The sequence below is a fragment of the Coregonus lavaretus genome, assembly GCF_964263955.1.
Source record: "Coregonus lavaretus genome assembly, chromosome: 29".
Taxonomy (NCBI): Eukaryota; Metazoa; Chordata; class Actinopteri; order Salmoniformes; family Salmonidae; genus Coregonus; species Coregonus lavaretus.
In genome coordinates, this window is record NC_140016.1 from 17833693 (window position 1) to 17860221 (window position 26529).

The following is a 26529-nucleotide window of genomic DNA, read 5'->3' on the forward strand; positions in this document are numbered from 1 at the left end:
GGAATGTAAAGAAGACAATGATTGACTTGATGATGTAACGGTGTAACAATTTGCGGGTGTAACTTGATACCCACTCAAGGGGGTAAGAAAATAAATGGTGAATGTTGCAATTTCTGAGCAATTTTGCTCAAGGAATTCTAAATAAAGAGAAAAAAGGATTTCCTAATGTTGAATCAAGTTTCAGTGGGATTCTTACTTCCTATTTAGGTGGTCTGGTATTGCTCAACCTCCCTTGAGAACAGGGAATGAAACTACAGAAGAATGCAGAGAAGACATTTTCATCCGAAACGGGAACTGAGGTAAAAAATCACTGACATGTAGCTTTTTGTTCCCTGTCGTATGACGTACAACGGAGTAGGCTGAAATGGTGTTGTTGAAACAAGTCCAGAGGGAAATATAACATTGTATATCCAAGGGAAGCCAGACATATCTTTATTTAAGTTTCTTTCTTTTTTTTAACATATTGTCTGAGTATAATTACACTCCTTGCAGACCGTACAGTGATTTGGTAAGCAAAAAACTAAAAGGATTTAATGACAAAATATCTGTTTTTGGCTTTCAAGCAGTAAAGTGAAAATAAACATCAATTTATTCATTTACATTACATCATACATACACTACATACAAATCTCCTACTTTTCTCTCTCATTTCCACTGCAACAGTATTCAGAATAGCCGCTAACAATCCAAGTAACTGTTTTACAACAATTCTGACTTTTAGCTGACATATAGACTTTAACTGACTTATAGTTTTTATCTGCAATCATGGTAATTACAGTAGGCAGTATTAGCTGAATGCTACATTCAAAACAAAGAAGCAATATTTTTGTGGCATTATTTACACGTTTTATCATACTGATAGCGGTATACATATCACAGGAGGTCTGTGGCACCTTAATTGGGAAGGACGGGCTGATGTAAACAGCGTCTCAAAATCAATTTCAATGGTTTATTTAGCATGTTTAAGCTGGATTGTGGTCCCCAGTTTGATTTGATCTCAGGAACGGTTATGTCCTGCATCAAAATAAGCCATCATACGTATAAAGAAATACTTTGTTAATAATAATTATGTTGGTGTTTATAGTTGTCCTATTTCACAAGGAAATGTTTTTTTTTTTTTTTTTTTTTGCATATCCCAACTCCCCCCAAGACACCCACAGAGAGTGGGGTCACAGCCAGGATCAGCCATTATTAATGGCGTAACTGAAGCAATTGGGGTACAACAACCGATTTCTCACCTTGAGGGATTTGAACCAGTGACCTTTCAATTACTGGCCCAACATTCTAATCTCGATACTACCTGTTCATATATAGGCAAACATTCTACAATCTGCAATGTTTGCTACTGTCTTGCTGCTGCCTCTGAAAACTGTGAATAGCATGTTGAAAAAAGATCGTTCAACCATGTGGAAGTGAACCCGCTGACAAACGTGAATTAAAACACCACAGCAACATTCTTTTCCACAGCTAAGAAATCAACAATCTCACCATAGTGGTAACAGAGGACATAGCTAGAAGCCTGTGGACAGAACAGTCTGTTCAGTCAGGGTAGATCCATCGTTGGTGCATAATCTCAAACCATAGAAAAAGTAATGAATGAACATACAATAAGGCATTACATATAGTAAGTACATAACTAAGACACTATCTGTGATTAGATCAGTTCTCTCCTGCGTAAGACATGGTATCTCAAGTCAGAGTATATAGCAAGTCGCATGACTCTTTCAGCTGCCTGTCTATCTACAAGCCAAAACAGAACTTAAAAATAGCTTTTCAGGCATTAATTGCTTTACGAAAATATCCCAATTCCATTTCTATGGCTCTACGTTCCTAGAATGATTCTACAGTGAGCAAGAAAATAAAGAATGTTGAAGAATTCCAGATCAGAATGTGGATAGTTTGTTGCTGCCAGGGAGTTTTCAGCAGAACTGATAGTTATTGGTCTTCATCAGAGGTTGCTCCTCCTCTTCGTGCTCACAGGACTGGTCACAGGAGCCGTCACAAAATTTTGTCTCGTCGACATCATCACCATCATCATCACACAGCTCCAACTCCTCAATCACCATGTCCTGTTGCTGGATGTTCTGGTACATCATCTGCTGCTGGGAGAGGAGAACACCTTGAAGTTATGGTACTGCTATCTTCAGATAATGCTTTAGTATGGTCAATCCAGTCTGAGAATGGAAGATGCTTTATGTTCTCCATAGCATAGATGCTGTTTTATTCTGATAAGAAATATCTGCCTTGGTAAACATCCATCCCCCTGTCTGTGTTACCTGGTCTGGATGTTCGGGCTGCTCTCCTAGTACTCTCTCAATAAGCTGGCTGATTTTACTGAAGGTGGGTCGCTCTGTTGGCTGCAGATTCCAGCACATTTTCATGATTGTATACCTGGTGGGGCATCAAGATCATAATGTTATTGGTCACAATACATTATTAAAAAATATATCATACTGCAGTTCAGCAAGGCCCTCAAGCATCATGGATAAGATTGTCTCAATATGGAGCTTTATGGTCTTTCAAACCACTCCGTGTCCATATCAAATTATACTGAACAAAAATATCAATGCAACATGTAAAGTGTTGGTCCCATGTTTCATGAGCTGAAATAAAAGATCCCAGAAATGTTCCATGTGCACAAAAAGCTTATTTCGCTCAAATGTTGTGCACAAATTGGTTTACATCCCTGTTAGTGAGCATGTCTCATTTGCCAAGAGAATCCATGCACCTGACAGGTGTGACATATCAAGAAGCTGATTAAACAGCATGATCATTACACAGGTGCACCTTGTGCTGCGGACAATAATAGGCCACTCTAAAATGTGAAGTTTTGTCACACAACACAATGCCACAGATGTCTCAAGTTTTGAGGGAGCATGCAATTGGCATGCTGACTGCTGGAAGCTGTCATCAAGGCAAAGGGTGGCTATTTGAAGAATCTCAAATAAAATATATTTTGATTTGTTTAACACTTTTTTGCTTACTACATGATTCCATAAGTGTTATTTCATAGTTTTGATGTGTTCACTATTATTCTACAATGTAAAAAATAGTAAAAATAAAGAAAAACCCTTGAATGAGTAGGTGTGTCCAAACTTTTGACTGGTACTGATATGTATGTATATATATATATATATATATATATATATATATATATATATATATATATATATATATATATATATATATATATATATATATATATATATATACAGTGAGGGAAAAAAGTATTTGATCCCCTGCTGATTTTGTACATTTGCCCACTGACAAAGAAATGACCAGTCTATCATTTTAATGGTAGGTTTATTTGAACAGTGAGAGACAGAATAACAACAAAAAAATCCAGAAAAACACATGTCAAAAATGTTATAAATTGATTTGCATTTTAAAGAGGGAAATAAGTATTTTACCCCCTCTCAATCAGAAAGATTTCTGGCTCCCAGGTGTCTTTTATAAAGGTAACAAACTGAGATTAGGAGCACACTCTTAAAGGGAGTGCTCCTAATCTCAGTTTGTTACCTGTATAAAAGACACCTGTCCACAGAAGCAATCAATCAATCAGATTCCAAACTCTCCACCATGGCCAAGACCAAAGAGCTCTCCAAGGATGTCAGGGACAATATTGTAGACCTACACAAGGCTGGAATGGGCTACAAGACCATCGCCAAGCAGCTTGGTGAGAAGGTGACAACAGTTGGTGCGATTATTCGCAAATGGAAGAAACACAAAAGAACTGTCAATCTCCCTCGGCCTGGGGCTCCATGCAAGATCTCACCCTGTGGAGTTGCAATGATCATGAGAACAGTGAGGAATCAGCCCAGAACTACACGAGAGGATCTTGTCAATGATCTCAAGGCAGCTGGGACCATAGTCACCAAGAAAACAATTGGTAACACACTACGCCGTGAAGGACTGAAATCCTGCAGCGCCCGCAAGGTCCCCCTGCTCAAGAAAGCACATATACAGGCCCGTCTGAAGTTTGCCAATGAACATCTGAATGATTCAGAGGAGAACTGGGTGAAAGTGTTGTGGTCAGATGAGACCAAAATGGAGCTCTTTGGCATCAACTCAACTTGCCGTGTTTGGAGGAAGAGGAATGCTTCATATGACCCCAAGAACACCATCCCCAACGTCAAACATGGAGGTGGAAACATTATGCTTTGGGGGTGTTTTTCTGCTAAGGGGACAGGACAACTTCACTGCATCAAAGGGACGATGGACGGGGCCATGTACCGTCAAATCTTGGGTGAGAACCTCCTTCCCTCAGCCAGGGCATTGAAAATGGGTCGTGGATGGGTATTCCAGTATGACAATGACCCAAAACACACGGCCAAGGCAACAAACGAGTGGCTCAAGAAGAGGCACATTAAGGTCCTGGAGTTGCCTAGCCAGTCTCCAGACCTTAATCCCATAGAAAATATGTGGAGGGAGCTGAAGGTTCGAGTTGCCAAACGTCAGCCTCGAAACCTTAATGACTTGGAGAAGATCTGCAAAGAGGAGTGGGACAAAATCCCTCCTGAGATGTGTGCAAACCTGCTGGCCAACTACAAGAAACGTCTGACCTCTGTGATTGCCAACAAGGGTTTTGCCACCAAGTACTAAGTCATGTTTTGCAGAGGGGTCAAATACTTATTTCCCTCAATAAAATGCAAATCAATTTATAACACTTTTGACATGTGTTTTTCTGGATTTTTTTGTTGTTATTCTGTCTCTCACTGTTCAAATAAACCTACCATTAAAATTATAGACTGATCATTTCTTTGTCAGTGGGATAACGTAAAAAATCACCAGGGGATCAAATACTTTTTTCCCTCACTGTAGTTGAAGTCGGAATTTTACATACACCTTAGCCAAATACATTTAAACTCAGTTTTTCACAATTCCTGACATTTAATCCTAGTTAAAATTCCCTGTCTTATGTCAGTTAGGATCACCACTTTATTTTAAGAATTTGAAATGTCATAATAACAGTAGAGAGTGATTTATTTCAGCTTTTATTTCTTTCATCACATTCCCAGTGGGTCAGAAGTTTACGCACACTCAATTAGTATTTGGTAGCATTGCCTTTAAATTGTTTAACTTGGGTCAAACGTTTCGGGTAGCCTTCCACAAGCTTCCCACAATAAGTTGGGTGAATTTTGGCCCATTCCTCCTGACATAGCTGGTGTAACTGAGTCAAGTTTGTAGGCCTCCTTGCTCGCACACGGTTTTTCAGTTCTGCCCACACATTTTCTATAGGATTGAGGTCAGGGCTTTGTGATGTGCACTCCAATAGCTTGACTTTGTTGTCCTTAAGCCATTTTGCCACAACTTTGGAAGTATGCTTGGGGTCATTGTCCATTTGGAAGACCCATTTGCGACCAAGCTTTAACTTCCTGACTGATGTCTTGAGATGTTGATTCAATATATCCACATAATTTTCCTTCCTCATGATGCCATCTATTTTGTGAAGTGCACCAGTCCCTCCTGCAGCAAAGCACCCCCACAGCATGATGCTGCCACCCCTGTGCTTCACGGTTGGGATGGTGTTCTTCGGCTTGCAAACGACCCCCTTTTTCCTCCAAACATAATGATGGTCATTATGGCCAAACATTTCTATTTTTGTTTCATCAGACCAGAGGACATTTCTCCAAAAAGTACGATCTTTGTCCCCATGTGCAGTTGCAAACCGTAGTCTGGCTTTTTTATGGCGGTTTTGGAGCAGTGGCTTCTTCCTTGCTGAGCGGCCTTTCAGGTTATGTCGATATACAGTGGGGAAAAAAAGTATTTAGTCAGCCACCAATTGTGCAAGTTCTCCCACTTAAAAAGATGAGAGAGGCCTGTCATTTTCATCATAGGTACACGTCAACTATGACAGACAAAATGAGGAAGAAAAATCCAGAAAATCACATTGTAGGATTTTTAATGAATTTATTTGCAAATTATGGTGGAAAATAAGTATTTGGTCAATAACAAAAGTTTCTCAATACTTTTGTTATATACCCTTTGTTGGCAATGACACAGGTCAAACGTTTTCTGTAAGTCTTCACAAGGTTTTCACACACTGTTGCTGGTATTTTGGCCCATTCCTCCATGCAGATCTCCTCTAGAGCAGTGATGTTTTGGGGCTGTCGCTGGGCAACACGGACTTTCAACTCCCTCCAAAGATTTTCTATGGGATTGAGATCTGGAGACTGGCTAGGCCACTCCAGGACCTTGAAATGCTTCTTACGAAGCCACTCCTTCATTGCCCGGGCGGTGTGTTTGGGATCATTGTCATGCTGAAAGACCCAGCCACGTTTCATCTTCAATGCCCTTGCTGATGGAAGGAGGTTTTCACTCAAAATCTCACGATACATGGCCCCATTCATTCTTTCCTTTACATGGATCAGTCGTCCTGGTCCCTTTGCAGAAAAACAGCCCCAAAGCATGATTTTTCCACCCCCATGCTTCACAGTAGGTATGGTGTTCTTTGGATGCAACTCAGCATTCTTTGTCCTCCAAACACGATGAGTTGGGTTTTTACCAAAAAGTTATATTTTGGTTTCATCTGACCATATGACATTCTCCCAATCCTCTTCTGGATCATCCAAATGCACTCTAGCAAACATCAGACGGGCCTGGACATGTACTGGCTTAAGCAGGGGGACACGTCTCGCACTGCAGGATTTGAGTCCCTGGCGGCGTAGTGTGTTACTGATGGTAGGCTTTGTTACTTTGGTCCCAGCTCTCTGCAGGTCATTCACTAGGTCCCCCCGTGTGGTTCTGGGATTTTTGCTCACCGTTCTTGTGATCATTTTGACCCCACGGGGTGAGATCTTGCGTGGAGCCCCAGATCGAGGGAGATTATCAGTGGTCTTGTATGTCTTCCATTTCCTAATAATTGCTCCCACAGTTGATTTCTTCAAACCAAGCTGCTTACCTATTGCAGATTCAGTCTTCCCAGCCTGGTGCAGGTCTACAATTTTGTTTCTGGTGTCCTTTGACAGCTCTTTGGTCTTGGCCATAGTGGAGTTTGGAGTGTGACTGTTTGAGGTTGTGGACATGTGTCTTTTATACTGATAACAAGTTCAAACAGGTGCCATTAATACAGGTAACGAGTGGAGGACAGAGGAGCCTCTTAAAGAAGAAGTTACAGGTCTGTGAGAGCCAGAAATCTTGCCTGTTTGTAGGTGACCAAATACTTATTTTCCACCATCATTTGCAAATAAATTCATTAAAAATCCTACAATGTGATTTTCTGGATTTTTTTTCCTCAATTTGTCTGTCATAGTTGACGTGTACCTATGATGAAAATTACAGGCTTCTCTCATCTTTTTAAGTGGGAGAACATGCACAATTGGTGGCTGACTAAATACTTTTTTTCCCCACTGTAGGACTCGTTTTACTGTGTATATATATACTTTTGTATATTCCTCCAGCATCTTCACAAGTCCTTTGCTGTTGTTCTGGGATTGATTTGCACTTTTCGCACCAAAGTACATTCACCTTCCTGAGCGGTATGACGGCTGCATGATCCCATGGTGTTTATGCTTGCCTACTATTGTTTGTACAGATGAACGTGGTACCTTCAGGCGTTTGGAAATCGCTCCCAAGGATGAACCAGACTTGTGGATGTCAAAAAAACCAAATCTGAGGTCTTGGCTGATTTCTTTTTATTTTCCGATGATGTCAAGCAAAGAGGCACTGAGTTTGAAGGTAGGCCTTGAAATACATCCACAGGTACATCTCCAATTGACTCAAATTATGTCAATTAGCCAATCAGAAGCTTCTAAAGCCATGACATCATTTTCTGGAATATTCCAAGCTGTTTGAAGGCACAGTCAACTTAGTGTATGTAAACTTCTCACCCACTGGAATTGTGGTACAGTGAATTATAAGTGAAATAATCTATAAACAATTGTTGGAAAGATTACTTGTGTCATGCACAAAGTAGATGTCCTAACCGACTTGCCAAAACTATAGTTTGTTAACAAGACATTTGTGGAGTGGTTGAAAAACAAGTTTTAATGATTCCAACCTAAGTGTATGTAAACTTCTGACTTCAACTGTATATATGCTTTGTGGACTTTACCAGATAGATGTTGCTCTCCGGTTTTAACAGTGATGATTATGAAACACAAACATATAAATGTTTTTCTTTTTTTGTGCTGCATTGTAGCTCTATATCATTAGTTTCTTTAGAGGAGACACACACGCCTATTATCCCGTGCCTTTATCACTGAATTTTAAAACATTCTAAAGGTTTGAAGTATCTTCATCCATTGTCCAACTGTTGCATTAACTATAATTTAAAAAAAAACTTTTAACAATTGTGATGACTGTTGCTACTGTAAGGTGTACTTTTCACTTGCCATACTTCTGCCTTGTGCTACTTAGAGCCCTTGTTGACCAAACTTTAGGGTTGTGTGTATCTAGATGCTACAATGATAAGCATGGTTGATTGTGACGCATGGAAATGCACCCCTCATAAACGCCACCACAGTCCCTCCAGTCTTCTCCCTGCCTGGGCTGTGAAATGACGCTGTTCCGGACTCCAGCCTGCTGATCATGTGGCTAACACCCAGAACCATGCCTGACCGAGGACTAACTCACCACGACACAGAACCATGGCTGATCGAGGACTGACTTACCCCCACACAAAGGGTCCCTGATGACTAGGTTGTAACTCAGTCTCAGTAGCCTCTGTCTATCTGTCTCCGGCCTCACAACCCAAATATTCTGGGTAGTGTGACAACAACGGCGAATCGACACTCACAGATGTGTGGAGCCTCGGGGAATAATAGACTCTTTATTTCTTGTTTCTGTGGGGTGTTTGATTGTTGAGGGGAGCTTTGTAACTTTTTCAATGTGGGGCTCAGAGGAAGAACCCCAACCAAGTAATCTGGAATCAGCCATGCTTAATGCATTAAAGGCACAATAAATGTATTTATTTTTATCACAAATGCTGAAAAGGGGGTATGATTGGAATATAGGGGGTCTTTGTTAAGTCTTACAGAAAACTATAAAAGGATATTGTAATATGCATGAATCTGTATCTCAATGAAGCTAGGCCTACTCAGTGGGGAAAAATATGGTGCCTTAAACCTTAAAAACTTCTGCCCGATATTAGCATGGGGACAAGGTTATTGAAACCTAAAAGCCCTGAATGTGTAACTTACATCTCTGGAGGGGCAAAGTCTGGCCGGCACATTTGATAACCAGACTCTATCATCTTGTAGAATTTAGTATCCACCAGGATACTGGGGTAGGGGCTCTTTCCTACAGAGATTAAACAAAACACATTAATCAATTTAACAAGAACGACTGAATGACTTCACCAAAGAGATGTCAAACTCTACTATGTTTAGATATGCATGTTTATGCCAGCTCACCTAGAGAGAAGATCTCCCATAGCAGGATCCCATAGGACCAGACGTCACTCTGGACAGTGTAGAGACAATCAAAGATACTCTCTGGAGCCATCCACTTCACTGGCAGACGTGCCTACAGGCATATGGTGTGAGGGAACATATCAAAATGTGTATATTTAACGTTTATATTTAATATGCAACACAACCTCCAAAGCAAAATACATTTGCCATAACTGCAGGCAACAGAGATATGGAGTGTCTTGACCTTTTCCCCCTAGAGTCGATGTCCGCGCCCACGTGGAAATCTAATTAGCATAATACAGAAGTCCCCATTAAAATCTGTCCGTTTAAGCTAGATGTGTTTGTATATCTGTTTTGCATAGACTGCGTCTGAATCCACCACATCCACCGATGTCGGCCTTCTGCATCTGCGGAGGAAGGTGGCAGAGCTACAGTGGTGTTTGTCAGACCAGGATAATGGTTTAGTTGGGTATGGAAAGATGAGACTCTCACGAACACGATGGTGTCCTCCGTTTTGCTCTAAGACCCCCACCCCCGACAGGCCCTAGTTTTGTCACGCCTAGACTACTGTTCAGTAGTGTGGTAGGTGCCACAAGGAGGGACTTGGGAAAATTGCAGTTGGTTCAGAACAGGGCAGTACGGCTGGCCCTTAACAGTACACGGAGAGCTAACATTAATTACATGCATGTGAGTCTCTCCTGGCTTAGAGTGGAAGAGAGATTGACTTCATCACTGCTTGTTTTTATAAGAAGCTGAATGGACTGAGCTGTCTGTTTGGAATGCTGGCACACAGCTCGGACACCCATACATACCCCACGAGCCTCCAGAGGTCTCTTCACAGTCCCCAAGTCCAGAACAGACTACGGGAAACGCACAGTACTACATAGAGCCATGACTACATGGAACTCTATTCCACATCATGTAACTCAGTCAAGCAGTAAACTCAGATTTAAAAACAGATAAAACTACACTTTATGGAACAGCACAGACTGTGAAGAGACACACAGGCACACACACAGCATTCGCAAACACATGCTAACACACGCACTCTACACACACACATTTTAATATTGTTATTTTGCTGAATTATTGATTTTGTATTGTAAATATGTTATGGTAGAGTAGTGTGTAATAAGGTGTTGTGTTATGTATTGTTTTATTGTATGTAAATTGTGGTTGGACCCCAGGAAGAGTAGCTGCTGCCTTGGCAGCCGCTAATGAGAATCCGTAATAAATACAAATACAAATACAAGCACCAATGGACTCGTCTGAAGTCGGAACCACCGATCTGCCAACTTCTGTAATGTCTGAACAGTTTGGGCTAAACACTAATATGACCCTCGAAAGGTAAGACCCTCACGAACGCGTATGTCAGTTGTTTTGCTCTAGGACACCCACAAGCCTCACGAGACTCATCTGAATATCCCCCGGAACCAGTTTGAAAAATGAATGGAAGTACACTGTATATGAACGTAGTTTAGTGCCTAAAAAGGGGCTGTAAATGTTTTTTTTTAACTATAATAGTTTCCGATCTTTCTTATATCTCTCAGATATAGGACACTTCAAAACATTTATTTTTTGACTATCTGTTTTTCCAAGTATTAATATGTTATTCAATGTGTTTCTATGGGCTAACAGCAGTAAGGCCAAATTCAATGTTTCATCAAATAATTTTTTTAAATATATTTTTTTATACTGACAAGGGTCCTAAAATTCAAAATCAAATATCTAAATGATCCTTGGTATGACCATCTTAAAACAATTCCATATAGTTTAGTAGAAACCCAGGCCCGGGCCCTTAAACACGTGAAATAATTGTTGTTGACACAGAAAATGTTGTTATTGAGGTGGTTGTTCATTTGAGGTTGTTGTTGTTTGCTCACATTGCCCTTCACCACATAGTTGGAGTCATTCATGATGTCACGTGCCAGGCCGAAGTCACAGATCTTAGCCACACGGCGGTCTGTCAGGAGAACGTTCCTGGCTGCAACGTCCCGGTGAATACACTGAGAGAAAGAGACAGACAGCGAGAGGATCACTTATAGTGGCTTACCACAACCTCACAAAGAGCTCTCATCCGTACCCACTGGGCACACCACATCATTTCAACGTGGGGAATTGGGAAATACTTGGTAGATACGTTGATCAATGAGATTCCAACATATTTTCACCCACTCAAAAAGCCAGCTAACAGTTAGTTGAATTCCAAATGTGTTATCACTATGCTTTCCACCATTTAAAACAGGGGTATTCAACCGGGGGTCCGTGGCCCCCGCAAAGGTACTGCAGAAATAAAAATGTTTTTTTTTACATACCTACAGTAGAAAAGAGGAGAATATCTTTTTTCTAATGATGTCGACTTTATTTCTCAACTCTGAGCAATTTACACTCACTGGAGCCAATTACACTCACTGATGTATCTCACGTAGGCTTTGAAAAAGCACCCGCGAATAAGCTACCAGTCAATAGGCTACCAGTGAGGCAAGTGCCGCTGGCTGCAGGTAAGCTTTCTTGACTTGGACATACATTTTTGCCAACACATGGCTAACCTTTGTTTAACCAGCTAAACAGATGTTCTTGGCGAAAATGTGTTTGGAGTTACAGTGGGGAAAAAAAGTATTTAGTCAGCCACCAATTGTGCATGTTCTCCCACTTAAAAAGATGAGAGAAGCCTGTAATTTTCATCATAGGTACACGTCAACTATGACAGACAAATTGAGGAAAAAAAATCCAGAAAATCACATTGTAGGATTTTTAATGAATTTATTTGCAAATGATGGTGGAAAATAAGTATTTGGTCACCTACAAACAGGCAAGATTTCTGGCTTTCACAGACCTGTAACTTCTTCTTTAAGAGGCTCCTCTGTCCTCCACTCGTTACCTGTATTAATGGCACCTGTTTGAACTTGTTATCAGTATAAAAGACACATGTCCACAACCTCAAACAGTCACACTCCAAACTCCACTATGGCCAAGACCAAAGAGCTGTCAAAGGACACCAGAAACAAAATTGTAGACCTGCACCAGGCTGGGAAGACTGAATCTGCAATAGGTAAGCAGCTTGGTTTGAAGAAATCAACTGTGGGAGCAATTATTAGGAAATGGAAGACATACAAGACCACTGATAATCTCCCTCGATCTGGGGCTCCACGCAAGATCTCACCCCGTGGGGTCAAAATGATCACAAGAACGGTGAGCAAAAATCCCAGAACCACACGGGGGGACCTAGTGAATGACCTGCAGAGAGCTGGGACCAAAGTAACAAAGCCTACCATCAGTAACACACTACGCCGCCAGGGACTCAAATCCTGCAGTGCGAGACGTGTCCCCCTGCTTAAGCCAGTACATGTCCAGGCCCGTCTGATGTTTGCTAGAGTGCATTTGGATGATCCAGAAGAGGATTGGGAGAATGTCATATGGTCAGATGAAACCAAAATATAACTTTTTGGTAAAAACCCAACTCATCGTGTTTGGAGGACAAAGAATGCTGAGTTGCATCCAAAGAACACCATACCTACTGTGAAGCATGGGGGTGGAAAAATCATGCTTTGGGGCTGTTTTTCTGCAAAGGGACCAGGACGACTGATCCATGTAAAGGAAAGAATGAATGGGGCCATGTATCGTGAGATTTTGAGTGAAAACCTCCTTCCATCAGCAAGGGCATTGAAGATGAAACGTGGCTGGGTCTTTCAGCATGACAATGATCCCAAACACACCGCCCGGGCAATGAAGGAGTGGCTTCGTAAGAAGCATTTCAAGGTCCTGGAGTGGCCTAGCCAGTCTCCAGATCTCAATCCCATAGAAAATCTTTGGAGGGAGTTGAAAGTCCGTGTTGCCCAGCGACAGCCCCAAAACATCACTGCTCTAGAGGAGATCTGCATGGAGGAATGGGCCAAAATACCAGCAACAGTGTGTGAAAACCTTGTGAAGACTTACAGAAAACGTTTGACCTGTGTCATTGCCAACAAAGGGTATATAACAAAAGTATTGAGAAACTTTTGTTATTGACCAAATACTTATTTTCCACCATAATTTGCAAATAAATTCATTAAAAATCCTACAATGTGATTTTCTGGATTTTTCTTCCTCATTTTGTCTGTCATAGTTGACGTGTACCTATGATGAAAATGACAGGCCTCTCTCATCTTTTTAAGTGGGAGAACTTGCACAATTGGTGGCTGACTAAATACTTTTTTTCCCCACTGTACCTTTCTAGCTAATAGGCTATGTTAGAGTTTACACTTCCTCTTCTAATTATTACATTTTAGTCATTTAGCAGACGCTCTTATCCAGAGCGACTTACAGTTAGTGAATACATCTTTTTTTTATACTGGCCCCCCGTGGGAATCAAACCCACAACCCTGGCGTTGCAAACGCCATGCTCTATTAACTGAGCTACATCCCTGCCGGCCATTCCCTCCCCTACCCTGGACGACGCTGGGCCAATTGTGCGCCGCCCATGAGTCTCCCGGTCGCGGCCGGCTGCGACAGAGCCTGGATTCGAACCAGGATCTCTAGTGGCACAGTTAACACTGCGATACAGTGCCTTAGACCACTGCGCCACTCAGGAGACAATTATAATGTGGGAGGTCAACATAATGAAAAACGATCTACCAAATCTATTCATTTTTAAATGTTGATTACTTCTCCTTGCCATTATCATTCACCTGATGTGAATTATATATTTTTTGCTAACATATGATGGGGGTCACATTTTTCTGCTAATGTATAATGGGGGTCCCTGGGTCGCCGGTTTGCCTGGGAGGGGTCCCTGGGCAAGAAACATTTTATATCAGATTTTTGGTTTAGTTGTTACCTAAATGTGTTATCACTGCGATTTCAACCATTTAAAACCACACCAAAGTTCAAATGTTTATTTATACAACAGATTATTACAGCAATTGTGAAGATTTCCACAGATCTGAAACCCTGAACATTTACACTTTCTATGATTACATAAGAAGACATTTATTGTTACAGTAACCCAAAAATCGGAGGGGGCACAAAGTACATCAGGATGGACTATCTGAATTCGCCCTTTTTGCACTAACTCTTGACTCATCACATTGCCTAGTCACTTTACCCCTACCAATATGTACATATCTACCTCAATTACCTCGTACCCCTGCACATCGACTCGGTACTGGTACCCTGTGTATATAGCCAAGTTATCATTACTCATTGTGTATTTATTCCTCATGTTATTATTTTTATATTATTAATATTTTCTTTCTCTCTACATTGTTAGGAAGGGCCCGTAAATAAGCATTTCACTATTAGTCTACAACTGTTGTTTACGAAGCATGTGACAAATAACATTAGATTTTGATTAGATTTTATGGCTGGGGGAGGGGGGGGGTGTAGTAGGGTGGTCGGTAGGGGGGCAAGGCCGTCTGTAAATTGGAGACTTTCCAAATATTCAATCACCTTAAACAGCTTTTTCCTGCAATCTAGAGCCATACTCATTTTGTTTAATTGTATGTAAAATTGTATATATATATATTTTTTGCATACCTCTTGAGCCTCCTGACTGGTGGTTCTTTTTTTTAAAGAAACAAAATATGCTTCTCTGCATCTCTGCAAAAATCTGGTTAAAAGATTGAAAGGAATATGAGTCTTATTCAGTACATTTACTAATTGCTTGCTTTTCTAAAGTCTACCAACCTTGCCAGCAGGCATGCCAGCTAAAGTAGTTAGAACAAGCTAGCTACTCTAACTTGATTGATAGCCTGAAATGGCTTCTTGGTAGCTAGTTATGAGGTTGGGACATTGGGAACCTATTTAGCTAGCTAAAGCCAACTTCATGAAATTGCTAGGTGACTAGTAGCATTACAGAGAAACAACAATAAAAAAATAACAAAAATGTACTTGTAATTTTATTTATTTAATGCTCAATAGGACAAATCTGAGTGCCCCTGTGCCCACTATGGCCATGAATGTGTAACTCATTTTAAGGTTGAGTAAATACTGTTACATTTGTTTGTAAGATAGCCTTAACATTAGGCTATTTACTGTCTTGCAAAAGTAATATTGACTTCTGTACTTTAAATACAGTCACTCCCGAGTGGCGCAGTGGTCTAAGGCACTGCATCTCAGTGCTTGAGGCGTCACTACAGACCCCCTGGTACTTTTTTCCCCTCACTGTACATGTATTGTCTATTTTTAGTTGAATTTAAACAAGCTGTTGATGACTTCCCAGATTAGATATAGGCCTAAATAGCCTCATTGATGATATATGATTGATAAAGTATGGTTACATTTCATTTGCTCTGTTGAACCTACCCTTTGGAATGACTTCGATAGCAACAGTTAATTTATTAAGTGGAGATCTCTCAACAATCATTCTCACGACATCACATTGGTAATAGTCAGTGACAAATATCAAAGCTAAGCAGGGCTGAGCTTCGTTAAAGACCGAATGTATAGCTGTAGATAGATCAATTCCCCACCAGGAGGTGCGGCCCAGCCTATTGTTTTTTTCTTATAGTGGATATCACATTGAAGATCTGATGTTGTTTCAAAGGTACAAAAAAAAAGGTATAAATGCTTTGTCTATGTTGAAAATGGGTTGACATAATCCTGTGGTTGAAATTTTACCCTCAAAACAACAGTTGATGACTTATTTCAAATCCAATGTATTTTCCACGTAGATTCCACGTCACAATATGTTGACAAATTACGTTGAAACAACGTTGATTTAACCAGTTTGTGCCCAGTGGGTAATCTCTACCTATCAGATGATATTTAAGAAAATATAGTATGACCAATTATCACCAAACATAATCTCAAACTGTGAAATATGCCTAGTTATACAAGCCTTGATTCGCAAGCTTTGTTTTGAAACTTTGTGTTGATGTGACTCACATTCTTGGCTGCCAGGAAGTCCAGGCCTTGAGCCACTTGATAGGAGAACCTCAGCAGGTCATCCATGTCCAATGGCCACGAGTCTGGCCCACTCTCCTCACACAAAGAGTCTGATAGAATAGAATAGAATAAAATAAAATATGATATATCGATGTCCACCCAAATGTCCAACTGAGACAAAGAACAATAGAATGGAGAACTTGTGCAGTGACTGGTGCTTGATAAATGAGAAGGGATTATCACAGATTGTTTACCCAGAGAGGAGTTGACAGGCTGGGGACCAGGCCTCATCTCCAGGTAGCTGTCAGAAGACACACTGGAGATCCCACTGTCACTGGTGGAGGGAGGGGAGGAAGGGATCAGACGGGGAGGTTCGGGAGGAGGCTAATCAGACAAAGTGGTTACTTCACCAGGCTGCTGCTGTGAATGTTGAATAAAGGTGAGCGAGTGTCCACCTGCTTTTTCATGAGCTTGGTGCATGACAACATGATCCATACCTTCTGATGAACTGTTTCTCCTCACAGACGTTCTTGTAGTCGCTGGTCTCCTCTGGTACCTCTGGCATGTTCATGACAAAGTTCAGGAAGGTCTCCTTCTTGTGTCGCAGGAAGTTCAGAAGGTCTCCATGACTACAGTACTCGGTGATCACCAGTACGGGTCCTGAGAGAAGACAAATTAATTTTTACATTTTTGATTGAGAGCTTTTAAACTTCCAAATGTACTGTATGGTTGAATTGAAATTTTTGGGCCAAATTTGATTCAAATACATATGTGTTTTCCATGTTTTTTATAGAGAGTGCTCCGTTCTCACCTGCCTGAGTGCAGGCTCCCAGCAGGTTGACAATGTTCTTGTGCTGTCCCAGGTGACTCAGGATCTTCAGTTCTGACATCAGTGCCTCTCTCTCATCTGAGTGGGCCCTGGCTGCAGAGAGAGAGAGATTACCCTGTACCACTCTGATCACAGCCATTTTAGCAGACTTTAATCAATTCTACCCTTGGATTAAAAAGCTTTCTCTTTTCAAAGGATTCTGACCTTTGAGCATCTTGACAGCCACTCGTATCACGTTGTCGTCCTCCCCCAGACCATAAGCTGTGGCCTCCACCACCTTCCCAAAGGCCCCGGCTCCTAGGATCTTCCCTGCAGGTCACACAGCCAACACATCACTTACAAATGTAACTGTAAGTCAATATACTTTATTTTCGTAAATAAATACACTTTATAGTTGTACATTTAGTTGAGATTCCATGCATTCACCATCCAGTAAGCGCTGCCTTTTCAAATCAAGATACAAAGTATTACCCAAGAGTGGAAGATCTAACTCCAAAGAACCAAACCACTGCAGTACCCTATTTAAGAAAAGGTCACAAACCTAACTTGAGCTTGTCCCTGGGAAACTCCCACTTCTCATTGTACGGCAGCTGACTTGGGTCGATAAATGTGTAGTTGTTTCCATCACTGGCGTGGATGATCTTCCACCGGATCTCATATCTCGGTTTCTGCAAAGGGAAGGAAATGTTCGTCAACCATTTGAATAACTAAGGGATTTCCATTGTTTCTTTGACTAAAAGGAAACGATTTGAAACTAGAGATATTTGTGAATACTCTATTCATTAATATATCAGTTTGTTGCCAAGGTTTATTTTAGATGAGATTGCATACTGGTCTCTCAGTGTATTTTCTGTATGGCAGAGGCTGTTGTGTGTACTACCTGCTTGTACTTGTAGAGCAGGATGATGAGTAGCAGGATGAGCAAGGCCAGAACACCAGCTGCTCCCGATAGGATGGAGGTCAACACATTATCTATCCAATCAGAGAATAGACAGAGAGTCAGGAGGGAACGTGTAGATGACACTCAGAATGTTCTATGTATGATGGTTTTGTAATGGGTTTATGTAGAACTGAGGAAGAATAGCTGTAGCTAAAGTAACAGATTATGTCAATCTGAATCAACAAATGAACGGACAGTTCATGTACTTGACTACGATGACACAGGAACAAGGAGTGTGAACTAATGATAAAACAGTAACCATGAGGATAGCCATGGATGACCGTGCTTTGACACTTACCGGGAACTTCCACGGCGACGGTGTCTTTGCCGACTCCGGCCAGGTTGAAGGCGACACACTCCACGGTCATTCTACGGTTGGACGGTCCCACGTTCAGGACGCTCTCGACTTCGACCGGCCCGTACTCCTCCCTCTGGACCTCCACCGTCTGGGCCAGGAGAGGAGCAGGCATCTGGAGACCTGTGTTGTTCTCATTGCACCTGTTCTCATAGGAATGGATAGAGATAGGTTGAGTTCCCCATTTAGTTATGATATCCAATACGTCAGTATTAAAAACAAAACATAGTAATGTTGTTCTGCGAAAAGAGTGCCTTTTGATATTTTAAGTAGAAATTGTGCACCAATATTTAAGTGCCGTTTAATATAGACCACATGGAGAATTCAATATATCTGATTTTTAATATGAATAAAGACTTGCTAAAGTGCTAAAATTCAGCATTTTGACCTGTCCCTCCGTGCACCCTCTGTGACTTCTAGGAAGATATTAACCCACTTAATCCCAACATTTCTCCAAGCTATTTTGTTGGTTTGATGAAGTCATTTCTGAAGATTATTATTTATTTTGTGTGATTAGTCATCTTTTACATCTGTCCCTCATTTTAATGTCAACCCTGACAAGTGAATTAAACTCTCATTTTAACATGGTGAAACTATTCCTTTTTAATTGTTTTTTTTTCAAAAGAAACATTGAACAATAGTCAAATCATAGTGTAAAAGCAGGTGAGCTAGTTCTACACTTTCTGCCGATTTTCTGGTGTTTTGTGGTGGAAAACTGAGTGGGTCCAGCATAACACATCAACCTTGTTACCCATAGATAGATAGGCTAGAAATGTTTAAGAATACTTTTGTTGTTGTTGTGAAGTTTGCATTCAATTGCCGCTTGTTATGGTCAACCCTGTTACGCTCAACCCTGTTACGGTCAACCATTACTTTATTTGGCACTTAATAGGCACTTACTAAAGTCATTTTTGTAATTTAACCTCTTGAGATGGGAAAACATGTGCTCTTTATGACAGATTTTTTTTTTTTTACCAAGTTACACTTCTCAAAAGGCATCGAATTGGTGGAATGATCCATTATACTTCTTTAGTCTCTCCTATCATCAATGACAGGTATATCTGTGTTTATTAAGTCTCTCTTTTACCACAACAATATCATACCACTGCCCTCTAGTATCCCTCATGCAAACACTTACGTGGCTCGGATTCCAGAGCACTGGTACCAGAGGATGATGGGAGCAGGATAACCGAACGACGTGCACGTGAGGCTGGTGATGTTCTCCCATCTCACCACGGCAACCGGCCTCTCTGCCAATCACGAGAGAGCATGGTCAAATAAACCATGTTTTAAATACAGATAAAGATAGTCAATAGATGCTGTGATAAAAACTCTTATTCCACAGAGAGTGGATGTATGAACTGACACTGTGCATATGTACCAGTATGTCTGTGTGTTAAGATATTCAGACTACTCATACTTACGATACATTTGGACTTGGAATGTGATGGATGCGTTGGCCATGGCACTCCTGGCATAGAAGGTGTACTGGCCCTGCTCCTGTGCAATCATTCTCTTTAGCAGCAGGGTAGCGGAATACCTGAGGGAAACCAGACAGGATCTGATGTAGCACCACTGGAGATCTAACCACTGGAGATCTGACCACTGGAGAGCTGACCACTGGAGATCTAACCGCTGGAGATCTGACCACTGGAGATCTAACCACTGGATATCTGACCACTGGAGATCTGACCAGTGGAGATCTAACCACTGGAGATCTGACCACTGGAGATCTAACCACCGGAGTCTAACCAGCAGGCTCAATTGTTACCGCATATAGAAAGAGAATGAGCCTGCTGGTGAACGAGATTACTGGAGCTCTTTAACAAAAGAGGAATGAGTGCAGATGGTGTGGTGTGTTGAATACTACATCATGATTCTCCTCAGACTGTTGCTACTATGCCTCATCACAGAGGTAAAACATTACAGTAGCTCCTTCCTTCCCTTAACTCTGGTTTCATAATATAGAACTCTCTGGACTGGTGGGTGACATATGAGTTTGTATCAGATGAACTAATAAACTGATGCTTCCCCATTCTACATTTTACTATGAACAAGTCAGCTTCTGATCAGTGAACATTTCACATTGACACTGTCTCACACCCGTTTTCTGTTGCTGTGCTTTTGTCCCAAAGCCCCAAACATCTTCCCAATACAGCCAGACCGCCTCATTCAGTCAGTTCCCATCCCCTTGTTGCGCTCACCTGTTGTTGTAGCGTGTGAAGATGTGTTCCTGTGTGGGCGACGCCGTGGGGGTGTCCCAGCTCTGGGCTATGATCTGAGGGTATGCCTCGATCAGGACACTGAGCTTCAGGTCCTCCCCCTCGTTCACTTCGATGGACAGGCCCTGGTGGGCTAGCTTGGAGGACAGCTGGGGGGACAGACGGATGTAGGGCTCCTCTGGACAGGGACACGGAGAAACATGGGAAGGGTTATATTCAAGGTTATCAAGGGTTGTATTCCTGAGGCACCAAATGAAAGAAAACAAATACTTTCCCTTGCAAAAAGATTTGCTGCAGTTTGCCCTAATGAATGCGGTCCTGTTCTGTGACTGGAATGTGTTCTATTATACAACGGGTTTGTCTAATCCTGGATGCTGATTGGTTAAAACCACATTCCAGCAGGTGTCTATTTCACAACTACCACTGGCTATGACAGCGAAATGCCTACCCACTGGGCACATCACGTCATATCAATGTGGATAGTTTGGTAATATTTGGTTGAGACTTTGATCAATGAGATTACAACCTATATTCACCCACTCAAAAAGACAGCCAAAAGTTAGTTGAATTTCCAATGTGTTATCACTATGCTTTCAACCATCTAAAACCACAACCAAATTCCAATTGAAAAACAATGCCTGATTTTTGGTTTAGTTGTCACCCAAATGTCTATCACTACGCTTTCAACCATTTAAAATCACATCAACGTTAAAATGTGAATACAATGTCAGACATTTTGTTTATTTATAGGACAGATTAATGTGTTTTCACTGTACTCCATTTAATAGCAGAACCAAATGACATGGATTGCAGTTGAGATTACATTAAAAGTACATGGTGCAAGTGATCAATGCCGTTTGAACATGCAGCAGGTTGGGAAATTGGGAACTTATCTGGGCTAGCTAAAGCCAACTTCATAAAATTTGTGGAAAATTGATGGAACGACCCAGTTATCCAGTAACTAACCTACGACCAGCAGGTAGGTGGCAGAGCTGTTGACTCCAGCCTCGTTGGTTCCAATGCAGGTAATGTTCCCTGTGTCTGACTGGTCTACTGCAGGGATGGTCAGGATGCTCTCAATGTCCAGACGGCTGTCCTTAGACTGGACATTCTCCTCTATGGTGGATCTCTGTAAGAAGTAAGAAGAGACAGGAAAACAAATGTTATCCTCAAGACCTATTATCATGCACTTTGTTTTGGCCAACTATGGGATAGAGCTACAGCTTGTGACACAGTGGAACAAATAGCTTGTTTCAGAAACTCTGAAAGTGGAACAAATAGCTTGTTTCAGAAACTCTGAAAGTGGAACAAATAGGTTGTTTCAGAAACTCTGAAAGTGGAATAAATAGGTTGTTTCAGAAACTCTGAAAGTGGAACAAATAGGTTGTTTCAGAAACTCTGAAAGTGGAACAAATAGCTTGTTTCAGAAACTCTGAAAGTGGAACAAATAGGTTGTTTCAGAAACTCTGAAAGTGGAACAAATAGGTTGTTTCAGAAACTCTGAAAGTGGAACAAATAGGTTGTTTCAGAAACTCTGAAAGTGGAACAAATAGGTGGTTTCAGAAACTCTGACAGTGGAACAAATAGGTTGTTTCAGAAACTCTGACAGTGGAACAAATAGGTCGTTTCAGACACTTTGACAGTGCTTGCCTTCTTGGAGCTGTAATTCCAGGTGACGTTATAGTTGAAGTTGGGGTTGTGTGTGGTGCAGTGGATTCTCAGCTTCTCTCCCACGATTCGAACATACTCATCCTTCTCCAGGAATACGTAAGGTGGGAAACGCAGCCCTGAAAACAGAGGGAACCAGATACACGGCATGTATAATAAAGTAACATGCACAAGCTTCTTTTTCAATTCAACTCAATTTTGAAAATATCTAATTTGTACACATTGCAAAGTATGGTACAGTACGGACCATGGGCCTGATCAAGCTTGTACAGTATGCTTTGACTTAGGTCTGGTCACATTATCTAAAGTATCCCTCCACAACACTTAATTTACTCACTTTGAATGACGTTGATGGAGAATGCCTTGGAGGTCCTCTCCACCCCGTGGAGCTTGGCGCTGCAGACGTAGTCCGCGTTGAAGCTGGGTTGGAGGTTACGGATAAGGATGCCTCTGCGGGGGTCTGCTGTGTAGTTCATGCCTGGGGGTATAGAGGTACAGTTGTCCATGCGGAGCCCCAGGTCTGTGGCCCCTGGGTCTGTTAGCAAGCAGGGGAGCAGGTGGTCCTCCCCCTCCTTCCTCACCACACGCAGGGACGTGCTGCTGGTCCAAAACAGGCTGGCTGGGTCTGATGGAGAATGAGGGATGCTGGTCAACACACTCTCTCTACAAGTATGGTAAATAAACAACAACTCAGTACCCTTCTGAGCTTACCTTTCACATACACGTGCACCGTAGAGAACAAGTCCTGGCCCTTGACGTTCACACTGGTATATTCACACTTATAGGTCCCAGTGTGTTCTGCAGAGGGACGGTCCACCCTGAAGGTTCTGACTCTCCCGTTGCCCTTGGAGATGAAGCGCTTGTGTTTGGCCAACCGGGTCAGCCAGTTGACTGGCCCATCCCCCTCACACCTCAGGACTAATGGGGTGCCAGGGTTCAGTACTACCTCAGTCCCAACCACAAGTTGGGAGTTAAGCTTGATTACAGGATGCCGCCATTGTGCTGAGGTAAACAAGGACATGAGATGTTACAGCTACATCACTAAATAGGGCTGTTTGTATTGTTATTATAGCAGTACATGGACATATACTTTCATGATTAGGATGGCTACTTATTGACCATGTGAACCGACCAGGAAACTCAAAACATGGTTGTATCAATTGGTGTTCATTAACTCATCTCAGATCACTATTTCTTTCTGTTTTGACCTTTCCAAGAAGACTGAGGAGAACTGAAAGTTGTCTTGGTCACTCTGTGTTCAAGAGTTAACTTGGACACCGCAAATTCAAGAAACACATTGCAGCGCTGGCCCTAAAGGAGAGATATCATTCCCTCTCTCACTTCTGCTTTTCAGCTCTGTATCTATGTCACAATGAAAGCAGACATATTAACTATTAATGACCCCACCATGCAAAGTCTCCTATAGACTACCCATACCCTCTTATTGCCTTGCCCTTTTACACCCTCAAACACAGGTTTTCTCTTCCAAAAACAGAAGGGACAGAAGGGATAGAAGGGACAGAGGGAGATAGAGGGAGATAGAGGGAGATAGAGGGAGATAGAGGGAGATAGAGGGAGATAGAGGGAGATAGAGGGAGCTGTATGGGGTGTAAAGACCATGGAGAAGTTCTCCCTTGGGGTGTGACAAAGCTAACTGCTGCCTGGTGATACACAGACAAACAATGCCTTCTTTGAGACACTCCAACAACTCATTGGGGTCAAGGGGGTTTCAATAACCAACAAAAATCTCCAGTAGAACATGGCTTTAAAGGACATTTCTATTTATTTTCTTCATTTAAACATTTAACACCTTATTTGGTCATTAGTTCATTTGGGCTCTCTCATGGTGCAGTTTAATTCAGCATCCACTCTGCTGTATTTGGAAACCATGGATCAGAAGACAACATCTCAACACTAGAGTAGCCTAAGTGTTCCCTCCATTCGTTCTTACATGTAAAGTATGTTTGTTTCTTGTTTTATCTCAAAGCAGAACTGAGATTTGTAGTTCAGCAGATATTCTTATTTAACACAGTCCACAGCTCAACCTCAGAGGGTCAGAGGGAGGGGACTGTTCTTGGTTTTGTGCTATTCTGCATTCTGGGTCCAGATTTCCTGATAACATTACACACCACCTTCCTATGGACTCCAAGTATACTAGCTACTTATCAAATACACATGGCTGTGGTACAATGGAGCAAGTCCTCAGCCTCATGTACAGGACAGTACTGTCCTACATATGATTGTCCATATTCAAGACCTCAGCCACATGTACAGGACAGTACTCTCCTACATATGATTGTCCATATTCAAGAACTCAGTGAAAAGCAGGACAGAAATATTTAGCAAGAATTAGGACAACAACACATGCTTCTTTGATATGTTGTCTGAGCAATGTGATGTGACATGTAAAGGGACAATCTGCAGTTGCTACAGTAATAAATGAATGATATGCACCCATTGATTCTTGAACAATATAACTTAGTAATGCCTCATGAGCTTAGTTCAACTGTCGTACCCAACTGCCCACATGAAAAGAATACTAACGTTTACTATATAATACTACAGTACTTACTATAGAATTATGTTGTAAACTGTATTATACTGTAGAATACTATACTACACACTGTAGTATACCTTGATCATGTGTAGGACTTACTATAGAATGCTGTATACTGTAGAATAATATAGTAAATACTACAGTATTATCCCCCCCAAAAACACTGTAGTAAATACTACAGTAATGTTGCAAATAACACTACAGTAAATACTACAGTATACTAAATTCTGCAAAAACACTACAGTAAATACTACAGTATACTGTACTACAATCTGCAAAACACTAGATGAATTACTATATTATATACTACAGTTGTATTTTACTACAGTATTTATACTATAGTTAACTGTAAATCCTAAATACTACAGTATTGACTTTAGTCCGCAAAAACACTACATTGAATACTACAATAAAGTCAGCAAAAACACCACAGTGAATACTACAGTATTCATACATGTACCATAGTATACTATAATATTTTTTAATGTGGTAGAACTCAAAATATGAGCATGTTTTACTCTAATATTTGTAAACAACGTGAATGGTTAAAATGATAATATTGACATCATGGATGGTCAGTCCTTGCATCCATAGCTCTGTCTATGACTTTGAGAGTGGTTACATTTCTCCAGCCAATAACAGTGAGCATTCTTATTGTTGGGACTGCTCCACTCCTTAAAAAAAAACTTCAAACAACACAACCAAACCAACACATGAACACCTCCTGAACCTGAATCCCAATATGATCCAGTACAGTTGAAAACAGGTGTTGAGTCTTACCTTGAGCTGCAGTGGGCAGGATCCCCAGCAGAAAGGCCAGGTACAACACCATCCTGGATCTTCTCCAGCTCTGTGTCTGGCTTTATGTCTGTATGTCTAGGAGTGTTGTTATTGTGTCTGTGGTCAAGGAGAGAAATGAGGAATCATTAGGTTGGAGCTCTGCTGTCACTCACTCACTGTCATACACTTCTTCTTTTCCAACGGACGATTGGGAAAAAAAAACTTTTAGGATGTGTCATTTTGAAATCTGGAAATATAGACCAGAACTTACAAAAACCTATTCAAATGTGATTCACATGCTATTAATAATAGTTACTTTGTAACATGGCTAAGATTGGATACATCAGATGAACTCTACTGTACCTGTAGATGTCTTCAGCGCTGTGGTAAGATCTGTCCTCACCAAGCTGTATGGGTCCACCATCCAGGAGCGAGTAAAGTCCCGCCAACCCTGTCTCTCTTCTGTTGCCGTCTCTCTTAGTCTGACCCGCAGACAGTAAAAGAGATATAAACAGACAGACAGAGGTGTCACGCTCCCCGCTAATGACCATGCATCTCGGTTTGGTTAACAAACAGTCCGGCCCTCCCAATCCTAATGCCATGGTGCTGAGAGCTGAGACTAATCTCTGGTGATTATGGTCACACTGCTGCACTGCTGCCTAGCCTGCCGGCCTAGCCCCAGCCCCAGCCAACCCCAGCCAGCCCCAGCCAGCCCCAGCCCAGGCCTCCATGGTCCTCAGCCACAAGTGGAGCAGAGGGCTGGGGCTTCTGGGAGGACAGTAAAAGACCTCTTTGATGGCCCTCAGAATGGAATCAGGGTATAGAGAGTGTGTGTGTGTGTGTGTGTGTGTGTGTGTGTGTTGAGGGGGTGGGGGGGGGGGGGGATGTTTCTGCTGAAGGCTGGAAAAAGAGAGGCTTTGATAGGACTGGTTTATAGAAGGGATGATTTAAGTCTAGCCGG

General features: G+C 41.6%; 1 protein-coding gene across 2 annotated transcripts; it reads right to left on the reverse strand.

The window, feature by feature from the left end:
• Nucleotides 1–409: 409 nt before the first annotated feature.
• LOC311104723 (macrophage colony-stimulating factor 1 receptor 1-like) lies at nt 410–25689 on the reverse strand. Of its 2 annotated transcripts, none has more exons than XM_084146614.1 (21): nt 25569–25689; nt 22943–23233; nt 22569–22856; nt 22214–22350; nt 21530–21692; nt 20546–20741; nt 19766–19881; nt 19480–19591; nt 18285–18484; nt 17927–18018; nt 17588–17714; nt 17251–17355; nt 17029–17139; nt 16715–16877; nt 16472–16551; nt 16218–16327; nt 11237–11359; nt 9354–9465; nt 9141–9240; nt 2277–2391; nt 410–2099 (listed from the first exon to the last, which is right to left on the reverse strand). In XM_084146614.1, exons 1-21 carry the CDS (start codon nt 25618–25620, stop codon nt 1920–1922), a joined length of 2973 nt encoding a protein of 990 aa, XP_084002740.1. In that variant the 5' UTR covers nt 25621–25689; the 3' UTR covers nt 410–1919. The 2 variants fall into 2 exon arrangements, with proteins under 2 accessions (XP_084002740.1, XP_084002739.1); XM_084146613.1 differs by having other exon boundaries at nt 410–2102.
• Between the last annotated feature and the right edge of the window lie 840 nt (nt 25690–26529).

What these genes read in the sequence shown, in the direction of transcription:
- LOC311104723 (XM_084146613.1), bottom strand. Translation starts at nt 25,620, where the DNA reads ATGGTGTTGTACCTGGCCTTTCTGCTGGGGATCCTGCCCACTGCAGCT. An exon ending in GGTGCACGTGTATGTGAAAG is followed by an intron (nt 22,857 to 22,942) that starts GTAAGCTCAGAA and finishes ATTCTCCATCAG; the next exon opens with ACCCAGCCAGCCTGTTTTGG. An exon ending in GGGAGCCTGCACTCAGGCAG is followed by an intron (nt 16,878 to 17,028) that starts GTGAGAACGGAG and finishes GTCTTCTCTCAG; the next exon opens with GACCCGTACTGGTGATCACC.